This window comes from Cuculus canorus, chromosome Z (genome assembly GCF_017976375.1).
Source record: "Cuculus canorus isolate bCucCan1 chromosome Z, bCucCan1.pri, whole genome shotgun sequence".
Lineage (NCBI taxonomy): Eukaryota > Metazoa > Chordata > Aves > Cuculiformes > Cuculidae > Cuculus > Cuculus canorus.
This window is the reverse complement of record NC_071441.1, coordinates 30,676,736-30,691,433: the sequence shown is the minus strand read 5'-3', so window position 1 is coordinate 30,691,433 and position 14,698 is coordinate 30,676,736. Positions and strand designations below refer to the sequence as shown.

The 14,698-nt window shown below is 42.2% G+C and overlaps 1 protein-coding gene across 3 annotated transcripts in view; it reads left to right on the top strand.

The window, feature by feature from the left end:
- The first annotated feature begins 11,192 nt into the window (after nt 1-11,192).
- The window catches only part of RASEF (RAS and EF-hand domain containing), a 38,807-nt gene continuing 35,301 nt past the window's right edge, over nt 11,193-14,698 (top strand). For all 3 annotated transcript variants that reach the window (XM_054055063.1, XM_054055062.1, XM_054055061.1), the window contains exon 1: nt 11,193-11,669. In XM_054055063.1, coding sequence (XP_053911038.1) covers nt 11,323-11,669 — 347 coding nt within the window. In that variant the 5' untranslated portion in view covers nt 11,193-11,322. The remainder of the gene's footprint in view (nt 11,670-14,698) is intronic.

Below are 14,698 nucleotides of genomic sequence, written 5' to 3'. Positions count from 1 at the left end.
TGTAAAGACCATGGAAAGAAGATTTTTTTTTACAAGACAAATATCTCAAATCAGCCTTTCTTAGAGTTATAAGGATGTCAGAAAGAACCTGTTTATTAAAGCTCTGTTTTACTGAACTGAAATAGTGACATTTCCTGGTATTTGTATCGTAAGTTAGGTCTTCAGAGGAAAATTGCAGATATTGATTAACTGTACCTATTAAGGTACATAATTCTAGCTCATTTTACAGCTGTGGCAAAGAACAGTCAACTTGAATTCATGGGACTAACCACTCTTACAGCAAAGCAAATGAGTATTCTTGATTCATACCATTAAAAATTTGCAAATTGTTGTTTCAAATTAGTAATGATAAATGTGCAAATTATTGTTACAAATTATTAATGATAACACAGCAACTTCCTCATTTGAAGAATACTCAAAATGCCTAGCGTCAGGATGTGGAACTGATACATTTTCTCACTAACACATAGGAAAGTGTGCTGAAGAACCTGTAATAAATATTTGAGACGTGTTTTTAAAAACCCACTATCCCTCCAGCAAGTGTAATCTGTGTAAGTGCAATTAACTTTGGGTACCTTTGACAGATGATATGTCAGTATGCTTAATTAACTATATTCTGAGAATACATCTGTATAAGACTCTTTCAGTGTAATAAGGTACGTTCCTCTAAACATTTTTTCAGAGTTCTCGTATGTTTTTGAACTCTTTTAAATGGCAGGGTTATTTGCATATTATAATTCAGTGGATTCAGCGTATTACATGTATTTGCGATTGATTATGCTCACAAATTGATATAGATTAACATTTCCTTTAAACTTAGACATTCTGCTTTACAATTTAGATTTAGAAACATTGCCTACCTTGCTTTCCAGCTGCATGCTTGGCCACATGTTAAAGAAGACACATATCTGCTGACGTTTCACTACTCTTAAAAGTTTGCAGCACAACTAGGAAAGAAACCCCCCCACATTCTGGAGCTAAAGTTGTAAAGGATAAGTACTATACCAAGATTTTTTAACAGAAAAATACAGAAAAGTAAAAGGAATCCATCTCCAAAGATTTATATTACTAAGGAAAAATACATTTCAGTGGTTTCTTTATTGAAATAAATTAAACATGAGCAGAAAGTAGACTGAAGGAGTTTTATATCTATGACTTCCTGGAGAACTGTTTAAGAACTTTAACAGATCTTTAATTTTGGCATACATTGTTTAGTTAGAAAGGACCTAAACCAATCATCTAGTCTAAATGCGTGAACAATTCAGGGCTGATGAAAAGTTAAAGCATGCTATTAGGGGTATTTTCCAAATGCCTCTTAAACAGTGACAGTCTTAGAGTGACCACCCCTCCAGGAAGCCTTTTCCAGTGTTTGATCAACTTCTTGGTAATCAAAGAATCATTGGGGTTGGAAAAGACCACGTTCAACTGCCAGCCTCACACCACCACACCCAACTAAACCATGTCCCAAAGTGCAATGTCTACATGTTTTTTGGACAGCTTCACAGATGTTGAGTCCACCACTTCCCTAGGCAGCCTGATCAAATTATTACAGGAAAGACATTTTTCCTAATATTCAATCTAAATCTCCCTGATACAAGTTGTGGCCATTTTGGCCTTGTAGTCGCTTGTTATCTGGGAGGAGAGACCAACACCCACCTCATTATGGCCTCATTTCAGGTGTTTGAAAGGTCTACCTCCAGCCTCCTTTTCTCCAGAAAAAATAACTCTGACCCTCTCAGCCTATCTTCATAAGACATGCACTCCAGACCCTTCACTGACTTCAGTGTCCTCTGGACAAGGTCCGATAACTCAGTGTTCTTGTTGTAGTGAAGGAGTCAAATTCAATGCAGTATTTGAGGTGTACTTCACCATCGTCAGGTTCAGGGGCACAACCCCTTCCTTATTCCTGCTGATAACACTATTTCTGATACAAACTAGGAGGTTGTTGGCCTTCTTGGCTAAACTGCTGGGTCATGTTCAGATGGCTGCCAACAAAGCCGGCTGCCAAATGATATGTCCAGTCTGAATCTCCCCCGAGGCAGCGTTGACCCATTCCTATCACTGGGTATAAGGGAGGGGTATCATCTCCATCTGCTCAGGAAGCAGCAGAAAGAAACAAGGTCACATCATCAGCCATCTAGTTTCCAAACTAGACAAACCGAGAGTCCTCAGCTGCTCAGTTGAGGAGGGGAGGGAGCTTGGCCTCTTCTCCATGTGACTGAGGACAGGACAAGGAGGAATAGCCTGAAGCTCCACCAGGGGAGGTTCAAGCTGGATATCAGAAAAAAATTCTTCACGGACAGAGTCATTGGGCACTGGAACAGGCTGCCCAGGAAGGTGGTCAAGTCACCTTCCCTGGAGATGTTTAAGGAAGGGGTTGATGAAGTGCTTAGGGACATGGTTTAAGGGAGTATTAATAATGATTGGACTCGATGATCCAGTGGGTCCCTTCCAACCTCATGATTCTATGATTCTATCATTCCTAACAGGACATTCCTTACAGGCTTTCACCAGTTTTGCTGCCCACCACTGGGTGCATTCAGAGACCTTCATATCCTTCCCAATTTTGAGGCCCAGAACTGTGCACAGTACTAAAGATGAGGCTGCACCAAAGATAAATAAGTTGGGATAATCACCTCCTTTGAGGATCTGGTTATGTTGTGTTTTATGCATCCCAGGATACAGTTTGCCCTCTTATCTCTCAGGGCACATTGCTGACTCACACCAAGCCTGCTGTCAGCCAGCACTTCCAACGCCTTTCCGTAGGACTACTCTCCAGCCACTCCTCCCAACTCATACTTGTCATATTTCAGTCTATCTAGATACCTTTGCAAGGCCTCTTATCCCTCGAGAGAGTCAGCAGCACCTGAAGTTTGGTATCATCAGCAAACCTGCTAAAGGTGCATTCAACTCATGCTTCGAAATCATTGATAAAAGCACTGAACAGAACTGGCCCTATAACTGAACCTGGGGGAACACTGCTGATGACTAGCCAGCAGCCTGGTGTAGCACTATTCACACCAACCCTTTAAGACCTCCCTTTCATCCAATTCTTTACCCGTTGTACTTTGTACCCATGCATCCCATAGCTGGACAGCTTGTCCCGAAGGATGCTGTGAGGGACAGTATCAAAGCCTTATCAACATCCAGAAAAACTACATCCAATGCCTTCCTTTCATTCTTTAGGTGGATGACCTTATCATAGAAAGATATCAAATTAGGACTTCCCTTTTGTGAATCCATGTTTATTGTGTCTGGTGATTGCATTGTCCTTCAAATGTCTTACAATAACATGCAGCATTATCTTCCCTATAATTTTTCCAACTACAGAAGTTAGTCTAACAGGTCAGTAGTTCTCTGCATCTTCACTCACACCTTTTTGTAGATTGTAATAACATTGACTAGCTTTCAGTCAGCAAGCACCACCTCAGACTCACAAGATCTATGGTAGATAATTGGCGTGGATCCTGTTTTAACATCCACTATCTCCTTCAGAATTCTGGAATAAATGCCATCAGGCTCCATGGATTTGTCAACGTTCAGTTGATACAGCTGATCCCTTGCAATTTCAGCGTTCGCAAACGGAAAGTCATTGTTTCCACACTTGTCCAGGCAGCTCAAGGTCTATCGGTGTTATTGAACACAGAGGCAAAAAATCCATTGAATGTCTCAGCTTTTTCTTCATCTTTATTAGTGAAATGAATATCTTCAACAAGTATCAATCCAAAGTTTTCTTCAACCTTTTACTATTAACATATTAAAAAAGCCCTTCTTGCTATCTGACAAAACACCATCAAGTTTAAACTCTAATTGAGCTTTGACTTTCACGTCTTGTCCCTGCATATAAAAACAACAGCTCTGTGCTTTTCCTATGAAACATGAAGTCTCTTCCAAAGTTCATACAGTATCTGTTTCCTCTTGAACTCCATGAGGAGTTCCCTTGCCTGTTCACCTAAGCTGATCTTCCGCCTGCTTGCTTGACTCACTTGTGCTCAGGAGGCTCAATCTTTTGAAAATATGATCCCCACGTATAAGGATTTACAAGAGGACCTAGATAAAACAGTATTGGATCATTTAAAGGAGGATCTAGAACTGGAAAAGCAGATAGATGCAAATTATATCAGGAATCTGAGAATTTAAGGCAGCAAGCTACTAGCTTGGGAAGTACTCTCAGAACTTGTAATTGGGAACTTGCGAATGTCCAGCAGGAGAAGGGGAAGTTAGCAGAAGACATGCAGCAAGCTGAGTTTAGAGAGCAAGCCTTAAAACTAAGTTAAATTTTTTGTTATCCCAACTACTACTCTCTAATGCCTCAAAGAAAATACAGAAGTTGGTGGTGGCAGCTGATCCTGAAACATGGGATGGAGATATCTGGAATTCATACAGTGAGGATGATCATAGTGATGTATCTAACAGCACAGTGACCCTGAGGCCTATTATCAAAACAGAGACGACTACCCGAACCGTCAGTAGATGGCACCGGAGAGGAAACTGTAGTTAGGGTTAGAACGGCTCCTTCGTCACCGGCTGAATTAGCAAATCTACAGGAGAAGTTTGCAAGTAAACCCCAAGAATCAGAGACTGAGTATGTGTGGAGAGTTGCTGAAATGGTGGGAGATCACATTAGGATGAGTCATCAGGAAGCTGGTGGATACTGGGGACCTGGTGGGTTTCTAAATTCAATTCCAGGGCAGGACAATAGGTCTCTGACAACCCGTGGGGCTTATTGGGCTGGAGGTATTGATCCACGGGAGCATGAGGACCCCTTAGTAATCAAGACCCCGTGTTTTTCTGATTTATCAACATCGGTACAGAAGGCTGCATGTATTCAAGCTATGTATGAGCCGGGGCTAATACATAATTCTCTCATGCTCTCCCCAGTGGATCCAGATAGACTGATCCCACTGGTAAGAGGGTTACTGGGTAGTCTGCAATCATATGTGGCAGGCATCCAGGGTCTGATATGGCAGGTGGTGCAAGCTAGGGGGTTTGGTAGGGATACTCAACAACGATGAGCTCAGGCCATTCCTACATGGTATGAGGTACTCCAGAAAATTATAAGTTATGGTAGGAGGATGATGTGGTCCGTCACTAGTTCCCAGCCACATGAACCCAGGAAATGTTATTGGAGGATACGATTCCTGGATACTAATGCTGCTAGAGGCTCCAATCGATCCCTTCAAGGGAACCGTGAGTTGGTACCATAGAGCCTCTGCAGCTACTAATGGTAATAAAGCTGGTTTGGGAAGTAATTATTTTTATTGGCAGGCGGTTAGTGCAGGCATAACAAAAACTGTTGTAACAGGCTTTTGTGGCTGAATTAACACAACTGCTATGGGCTGTGATGAGACAGTCTCCCAAACCCTCGAATTGCCCTCTGTCCCCACTGCTCCCTCTCTTCCAAGGCAAGCAGAAGAATGAGAGAATTTGATCCAGTTGGAGGACTCTAATAAAAAAACCCCTCCATTTCCTGGACCAGACAGTGAACCATCCTTAAGCTTGGATTCTGGCTATACAATGGCTCACAAGATCAGTATGTGGTACTAAGAGTCTTAAATACTTCTTCCCCCACTATTGTTTTACCTGTTGGCAGGCAGAAAACTTGTGTTGAATTTCTGATAGATACGGGCGCACAAGTTATCAGTGTTGTCACAGAAGATGGCTAAATTATTAGGCATAAAAGGCTGCTGACATTAAATTGAAGTTATGGGAATTGATAATATAAAATATCAATGTCCCACAGCTGTTGTTGGAATTGGCTTACCAGGACAAATGAAACAATGCCTTACATGGGTTCTGATTGGTGTCACTCGTGTAAACATTTTAGGTTTTGATTTATTACAGGGGAGACAGTGGAAACTCCCTGATGGTACAGTCTGGAGTTTTGCTAATAACACGAATCCCTTAGAATCTTCCCCTGAACCTCAGGCTAATCAGGCATCTGTGAAAAATATTTCCTTGCTGGAGGTTTCAATTCCTCTTCCCTGTTCTGAATTAACTAATATAAAACAGTATCCACTTCCAGCAATACATGGAATTGACGGAGCGGTGCAGGATTTAGAAATCTGAGGCATATTATGGCCAACACACTCCCTGCACAATTGGCCCATTTGGCCAGTAATGAAGCCGAATGGGGATTGGAGATTTTAGATGGCTAAACGTTAATACTGATCCCTTAACAGCTGCAGTACCAAGCATCACCGAGATAATAGTTCAAATCCAAAGCCGCAACCGTCAATGGATGGTTACATTGGATGTTAGGGATATGTTTTGTATGATTCCTCTGCAAGAAGAGGATAAAGCTCATTTTGCATTTACGTGGAAAGGAGTTCAGTATTCCTTTAACAGACTTTCTCAAGGATATAAACGTTCCCCAACTATTGCTCACAACACACTAGCAGAAGTAGTACAGGAACTTAGCTACCCTGAAGGAGTAGAGGTGTATCAATATATTGATGATATTCTAATAGCTGGAAATAATGAACAGCAGGTGTCAGTGGCAATGCAGACAATAGTGAATAAGTTACAGTCTTTAGAGCTAGATATTTCCCCCTCAAAAAGACAAAATCCAAGCGGAGAAGTTTAGTTCTTGGGAGTGTGGCAGATTAAGAGAATGGTAACAATCCCTTCAAATACATTCCTCTATCTGTTGATAGAGGAAGGTCAGACTCCTACATCTAGGGAGGATTTGCAACAACTGCTGGGAACCTCAGGGCACTGAGGAACCTATCATTGCTCAACCATTATATAATCTTCTAAGGAAAACAAGTTTATGGGAATGGACTGCTGTCCATCAACATGCCCTGGACTCATTGGTAGAGGAATGTGAAGTTTTTCAACAGTTAGGTCCTATATGTCCAACAGACCCTATACAGTTGGAGAGGGGATATAGTGAACATGGATCTCACTGCAGCCTGTCTCAGAACGTCAGAACGGACCAGATAGACCTCACCGGCCTGTGGCTTTTTATTCTCAATCTTTTAACAATATTGAGAGTCATTATACTGATTTGGAAAAGGGACTTTTATCACTGGTAAGGGCTTTGTAGCAGACAGAGCATTTGTGTACAACTCAGAAGGCAATAGTTAGAGGACCTTCTAGATTGTTAGATGCTGTTAAGGAAGGAAAAACTCCTCCTGAAGGGATAGCTCAGAAGCCCACTCTAAGGAAGTGATATGCTTATCTCACTGAAATAGGACACATGCTAATGGTAGAAGAGAGAAGTGTAAAAAACTCAAAGTTTCAAAAGGATGTAAATCCTGCTGCTGTGTTTAAGGCACAGACTCCTAATCCATCCCCAAAGAAGCCCCTCCTTTGATGGAAGACCGTAATTTAGGTGGTGTGTGGTATACTGATGCCTCAATCTCACAGAGAAGGAGATCGTGGAAATGCAGAGCTGTAGCTCTGGAGGTTAATACCAAACAAACACAGGTAGTGGAAGGGGATCATAGTGCTCAAACAGGGGAGCAAGCTCCCTGTCAGCTGGTCTGAGATCCCCCACCGATGTCAACAATCTACAAACACCAGAGCTTTTGCAGAAATTTCACTCGCAGCAGCTTCTTCAAGGAAACTTATAAAGACTTTACCACCGAACTATGCTCGCTTTGGCAGCACTGCAGCTCTGGGCTGTGTCTCCCTGCTCGTGAAGGATGTCTACAGCTGGCTTCAGTTGAACTGATGACAATGCTGTCATCAGAATTGATTTTTTTTTTAAGTGAAAAAATTGATTACTTAGACATAATTAAGTACTTTGAAAATGAGCACTAATTATAAAAATCTTACTTGGAAACAGACTTTCACAGCTTAGTGCATGATGCATAGACTTTGTAGACTATTATGGACTCATGTTAAAGTAGCAATTAAATTTATACCATGACCATCACCCACCCACCTCCAAATGCCAATGATAACCACACTCCAGGTTGCAGGTTACATTTGATACAGCCTGGGAAATTCCTTGTTGCCAGTTATGTTTCCAAAGTTCTTAGGAGTTTCGTGTTTTGAATTACAGTAATTTCTCTTACCTTTTTAATTATTGTAAAACCCCAAATATTTTTCAAAAACTCCAAGTCATATTACAGCTCTGTTTCTGTCTTGACTTAAATATAATGGAATGAACATTTTTTAAATTTACCAGATATAGCTGGTTCACTTTGCACTGAATTACTTTGAAATAAAGTCTACAATAATAGCTTTTTTGTCTATTGTTGTAGGTTCAATAAATTGTCACATATGACTCTTCATAGTAATTAGTTTTGATCCGTGCATTTTTGTTAATTTTTTATTTTGCTGCTTAAGTTGTCTGGAGAGAAACCTGACCCTGCTGAAGCAGTAGTAAGACTCTTGATGGACCTGCAAATCATCTTATATTTATACAGACTGGATCAAGTTCAATTATGGAACTCAAAAAATTGCCATGGAGCAGTTAGAAAAACTTTCATTGCTTGCCATTATAGGAAAAGGGAACTGTAAAGAAAGACGGACTTCTTTTTCTTTGTTCTAGTCATTAATATATTTAGATATTCTCAGATAGCTTTCCAGAAATATGCCCCTCCGCAATTCTTCTTCAGAATTGCTTGGCACCCTAGTCTCCTGTGAGAAAAGCAATGACTCTTTCATCAGTACTAGTAAATAAATGGGTGTGCCTGGGAGTATTCCTGGGCTCTGAAACAAATCCACATGGCACGGCATATGTCTATGCAGTCTGACAGCAGGCATACCCCATTTTGGGAACACTTTCTGAACCATTCTGGCTGAATCATTTGGAGACGGCTAGTTAGAACATACAAATTTGTGCCAAGAAATAGTCTAGTAATTTCCTAGCAGACACAAGTAGATTATAGTGTCTGGGAAGCAGCAGTGACACACTAAAGAAATGGAAAACTAGCTCGTTAAGTTGTATGTGTGGAAAAAGGCCCTTTTTTTAACCTTAAAATCTATATATTAAAACTCACTTCTAGTTATTTTTTTCTTACAAATCCTGCTATTATTTCTAGAGGTTTTTCCTTTCTGAGCCTATATATGTCTCATCCCTTTCTTTCCTTTGATTTTTCTGAAGCACAAAAAGTGAAATTCACACTTCATCATTATCACTGGAATTCTGCATTTAACATTTATTTATAGTTTTGCAAAAGTAAAGCTGTCTCAGCCCTTACAATGATATGAAGTGTAGATCTCTTTGTGTATAGAACTCATGGTGGTATTCTTAGATATATCTGGAAGAATTCAGTGTTAACTTGCTTTTTATTTGTGAGTTTCAGAGTGTGCCCATTGGCCAGCTTTTGCTAGGTAAATCTGGGATATATGAAACTCAGTCTGTGCAGAGAATTCACTTTGAATGCAACTAAACAACTCTATGGTAATTGCAACAGATGAGTGTCTGGCTTTCCAGAAAAAAAGGTCTTTGAATCTTTGGCTACAGCTGCAGCGTTTCTGATCAGATCCTGATAATTTAATGCAAACTTGAAAGTGTTACTATTCTCGTTAAATTTAAAAAAATATTTTTAAAGCCTTTCACTGCTAACTTTTAAAATGGAACAGGTATGTCCTACCCTTACAGAAATTTCTGTGTTATAACCATGTCATAATTATGCTATAGTAATTCACAATGACTGCTGCTAAGCTATTTACTTTTATAGGTTGTGCACCACTTTCCAAAATTACAGGTCTCCAGGGCAGAGTATGTTACAGCATGTGATGCAGTTGGTTTAAGTGTCTTTAATACTATATAATACAGAAATTAACAAAGAGTCATTTTGTTTACAAAATATTGCATTTTATTTTAATACCATGTTTTTAAAGAACTTTTTCGTGGAAGTAATTAAACACATCTTTGACTCTGCTTCAACCAGTCATTTTGTGCAGTTCTGGAATCTTCAAGGTAAGAAGGACATACAACTGTTGGAAATGGTCCAGAGGAAGCCATGAAGGTGATCAGAGGGCTGGAGCACTTCCCATACGAGGACAGGCTGAGAGACTTGGGGTTGTTCAGCCTGGAGAAGAGAAGGCTCTGAGGAGACATTACGATGACCTTCCAGTACCTGAAGAGGATGTAAAAGAAAGTTGGAAGGGAGTTTTTACAAATGCATGTAGTGATAGGACTAGCGGTAATGGCTATAAATTGGAGAGGTGGAGAGTTAGGCTAGACATACAGAGAAAATTCTTCACCATGAGGGTGGTGAGGCACTAGCCTAGGGAATTTGTGGATGCCCCCTCCCTGGAAGTGTTCAAGGCCAGGTTAGATGGGGCCATGAGCACCCTGATCTAGTGGGAGTTGTCCCCGCCCATCTCAGGAGCTTGGAACTACATGATCTTTAACGTGCCTTCCAACCCAAACTATTCTATGATTCTATGATTTATTATAACGAGAGGTCAACTGGACTATGTGTGCTTTGCTAGACCACCCACTGACCCTTGGGCTCGGTCTAGGGCATTAAGGAAACACTGTTTCAACACCAGTATTTGTATTCTGTTTAACTGTATCACAAGTTTGTTTCACACATTTTAGATTTGCAGATAGACATAACAAGACTAAATGCTTCCAATGAAATCTGAGTTTTGAACCTGATCTCAAGAAAGTGGGAAGTCTTGACTTCTGTCAGGAACGATAGACAGTAGATCTTCTATCCAGTGCACTGAAAACAAGGCTTCTTTGGTTTATTGATTTGATTCCAGCTTTTGCATTTTCAGCTGGTATTTGAACAACGTATGGTTCTAAGATGGGATTACAGTGAGCATGTACTTCACAATGTACCACTCTAAGACTACTCAAAGTCAGCAAGAATCTACCTGCTGAAACTCTGGATCATTTTTAGTTCCTCATCTTCCATCAACATTTTTCAGTATTTATTTTCTGCTGGAAACAGAAACTAAGTTTAACACCTTACCGTGACTGCATAGTATTGGGACTCACATTTGATCGTTGGAGGTGTCTAACATGTGGACCTCGGCAGTCATTCCTGGTGCTCTTCGCGGCACATCGGCGACAGGTGCGCAAAGCGACGGCCCTGCCCTTGTAGCTCCAGCTGCGGGCGGGAGGCCGGGGGGGGGCTTGGAGCCGGCACCTGCCGGCTGCCGGATCGGGACCTTCCTGCTTTCATCCGCTGCCCCCTTGGCATGGCCAGGCGCCCGCCACCGGCGAGAGCACCACCTGCGCCCCGCCCGCCGGCCGCGCCCGACCTCGCGGGGCGCCGGGGCGGAGCAGCGCCCGTCCCGCCCCGCTGAGCCGACGGCAGAGTTGTGCCGCCGGCTCGCCTGCCGCAGCTCGCCACGTCCCGTCCCGTCCTCGCCACAGGCAGAGGTTCCACGCCCCGGCGGCGGCCGATGGATCCCGAGGCGGCGGACCGCGAGCTGTCCCGCCTGCACGCTCTCTTCCTGGCATGCGACGCCAGGGGCTCGGGCCGCATCGAGCGGGAGGATTTCGTGGCGCTCTGCGCCGAGCTGCGAGTGCGGCCAGCCGAGGCCGAGGCCATCTTCCATCGCCTCGACAGTGACCGAGACGGGGCCATCACCTTTCCGGAGTTCGCCCGCGGCTTCCGCGGCGCCACCTGCCAGCGGCCGGGCGGCAGCGAGCCCGAGGGGCAGGAGGAAGCGGAGGCGGCCGCGGGGCTGGAGCAGTCCTGGAGTGATTTCGAGGTGCGGCTCGGGGACGAGGCGAGGTACATCCCCAGGTAAGGCACAGCCCGCCCCCCCGCGCCCCCGTCCCCCGGCTGCGGCTGGGACCGAGCCTGCCCGCGGGGCTTCTCGCCGGGCACGTCTCGCGCCGCCCTGCGGAGGGGGTACGGCCCTGCCGGCAGCCGCTTGCGCCGGTGCTGATGCAACACTCTGCTGAGGCGTGGCCGTACCCCTGGCCCGCTGTAGCTGCAGGTGCATAAAGCCCTTCTCTGCTTCCCGCGTTTGAGTTTCCAGTTCTGTTTTCCCAGCGTACAGACGCTTGCTTGATTCCTTTCCGCTACTCTGCCAGGGACTCACATAGGAAAAATCAGGACTGGGAAATCCACGGGATGCAAAGTGTTGTCAGCTCCGCGCATGAAACTTTCTTCCCCCACCTCTTCCCTGAGCAGCCCTCAGCATCTTTTTTGCTCTCCCTTCTTTTTCCTGATAAAGGCAGACCAACACTACCTTTGCCTCTAGCCGAACAGTGTCCCTTAGTACGGCTTTTGGGTTGTGGAGCTCACTGAAGCCTGTGAGAGCCTTGCGAGATGACAACTGGTGGTAACTTGGTTTGGGATTAAACTCACTAACCACGGGTCTTTCAGTACTGAGCTGTTTCCAGTTTACAGAGGTGCATTTTGGTAATTTGCAGTAAACTGCCTGAAACCTGAGGTGCTCAAAATTAATATGGAAATCTTGGCCATATGCAATGCATATGTACAATGCAATTTTGCTTCCTTTAAAAATGGTAATTTAAGATGATGAACAAGCAATCTCACTACAGGGGCTTTGCAGCTATTTAAGAGGCAGTAAAAAACCATATGTACAGGAATATATCCTGAGAGACTCTGTCAAGTTGCAGCAGATCCTGGCTGTGAGGTACAAGGAAGCTAATAAAAAGCACATTAGTTTCTGAGTAACTTTTGTAACAATCAAATAGAATGTACAGTTTGTTTTACAGGGGTGTGTATCAAGCCGCTGGGAAATTTTTATCATAACAGCCTCCGTATAGTACACCTTAAATTCTTACCTACCCAATAATTTGGTTCTAGCCACTTTTAAAAACGTGTTCAGATTGTGAGGTGAAAAGTTTCTTCAAAGAAATTTTCAGTTACTTAACCTGCTTCTCGTGTGCAACTGGAGTTTATTGTTCTTTCCTGGAATGGTGAATAACATTTGTTACTCTTATTGGACTGCTAAATTTCAGACAGATCAGTAACTTCATACAGTTCTTTCTTACCTAGTTCACGATACCTTCCCTGCTACATTCTTGCTTTCTACAGAAAGAGAAAAAAAAGAGAAAAAACTGAAAATTTGAAGAAACAATTCATAACTGAGCCTAAAGCGAGACAGAAACTCAATAGGAGATAGAAAAAATCTGACTAGTGAAGAGTGCTGGCTTGTGAAAGCATTTACCTCCTTTTGGTAGTAAGCCTGTCTTAGTATCCTGGTTACTATGTTTGCAGCAGCAGTTTGAATATAGTCCAGTTGTTGGTCTAAGAGGGTAGTGGGAGGGAAGGGGAATAGCTTTCATTGGTTATTTTTGTTAAATTCATCATGGCACAATTAGTGTAATTTGTGCTATGATTCTTATACATCAAAATTGCAAATAGAACTAAATTTTGATTGTTAAATACATGCGTATCAGATGGGCACTAATTTGGTTTAAATGCTTCCTATTCATGTTCAGCTTCATAAATGGCTTTGAACATCCTTTGTATTTGGCAGTATTTGTGTAGTGCATGCCAATGTCAGCTGAAGAACAGTGTGCCCTTTGTTTTCTTGTTTTTTCTCTTTCCTGTCCTGAAGTGGTAGAAGCAGATCTATGTTACAGCTCAACTTTCACATTCATGTGTCCACCTCTTTTTTTGTTGAAATGGATGAGTAAGTTGTTTTTCACGTGAGTAGTTCCACTGGAATTGTTAGGACCACATGTATATGTAACAAATGTATTGAAATTGTTTGAGGAGTCTGGGCATAGGAAAGATATTAAGCAATAGAATAACAGAATATAACAAAACCATGTAAAGTACAAGCTGGTACTTTTATTTAAATTATTTAATATTTTTAGTTGTTTATTGGTTTTTTTAGGGAAAGGCAGAATTTCGAAAACCAGTCCTACCTTAGACTTCAGTACTACTTGCATCTTCAGTACTACAAAACTGTTGGTGACCTCACACATTGTGGTTTATTGTTCTTCATATGTTTGCTCTAATGTTGATGTTGAAAACCATGAGAAAAGTAACTATTATGAAGAAATTCCTCAAACCCAAATGACTGTAGTTAGTTTTCCATTTTCTTTATCTCAAACATGTACGTTTTTTATCTCAATCATTTTGGAATTTGGTCCCTAAAAATGCTCTGCCTTCTGGCATCAGTCTTGCAATACACTGGTCCATGTACTTTAATGCTATTGCTGTTTAGATAGAGTAATAAAGAGTAGCAGGTGGAAGTAGTGCCATAAAATCAGGGCTGAAGTCAGGAAAAAAAACCAAGGTAAACACCTGTAATGTCTGTCATTCCTGAGCTTGAGTGCCTGCAGAAATCATGGGAAAAATTTTCATTGATACCAGCATGTGCTTCAGCCTCTGTTTCTGTGATGGAGCTTTTAAATCTATGAATAAGCCTCGGTAATGAGACGGGAAACTGAGAAACAGGTCAGTATCTTCATTCAGGCCTCAGTGTATCTGCAAATGTTAGATGCAACATTGTTTACTGCCAGTTGCTGCCTCCTTCCAGGCATTAAAATAAGTATGTACTAAAAAAAGCATATTTTGCATTTGGTTGATTTTTTTTTAAAAAAAATAGTTTATATTTATAAATATTATGGAACGGACTCTGCCTCTCTGTAATTTTGTGTATTGGCTGCACAGTTCTATTAGCTTATGCTTTAGAACATCCAAGTCTGTGTTGGAGCTGTGATTGTATCAGTTGCAGCTAAACAGGAGTAACATCAAAGAGTTTCTTTTCAGCCTTGCTCCTGCCCCTCCATCTGAACAGATTTTGGGACTGAATTCAGGTAAATTTCTTGATAAGATGGTCACGG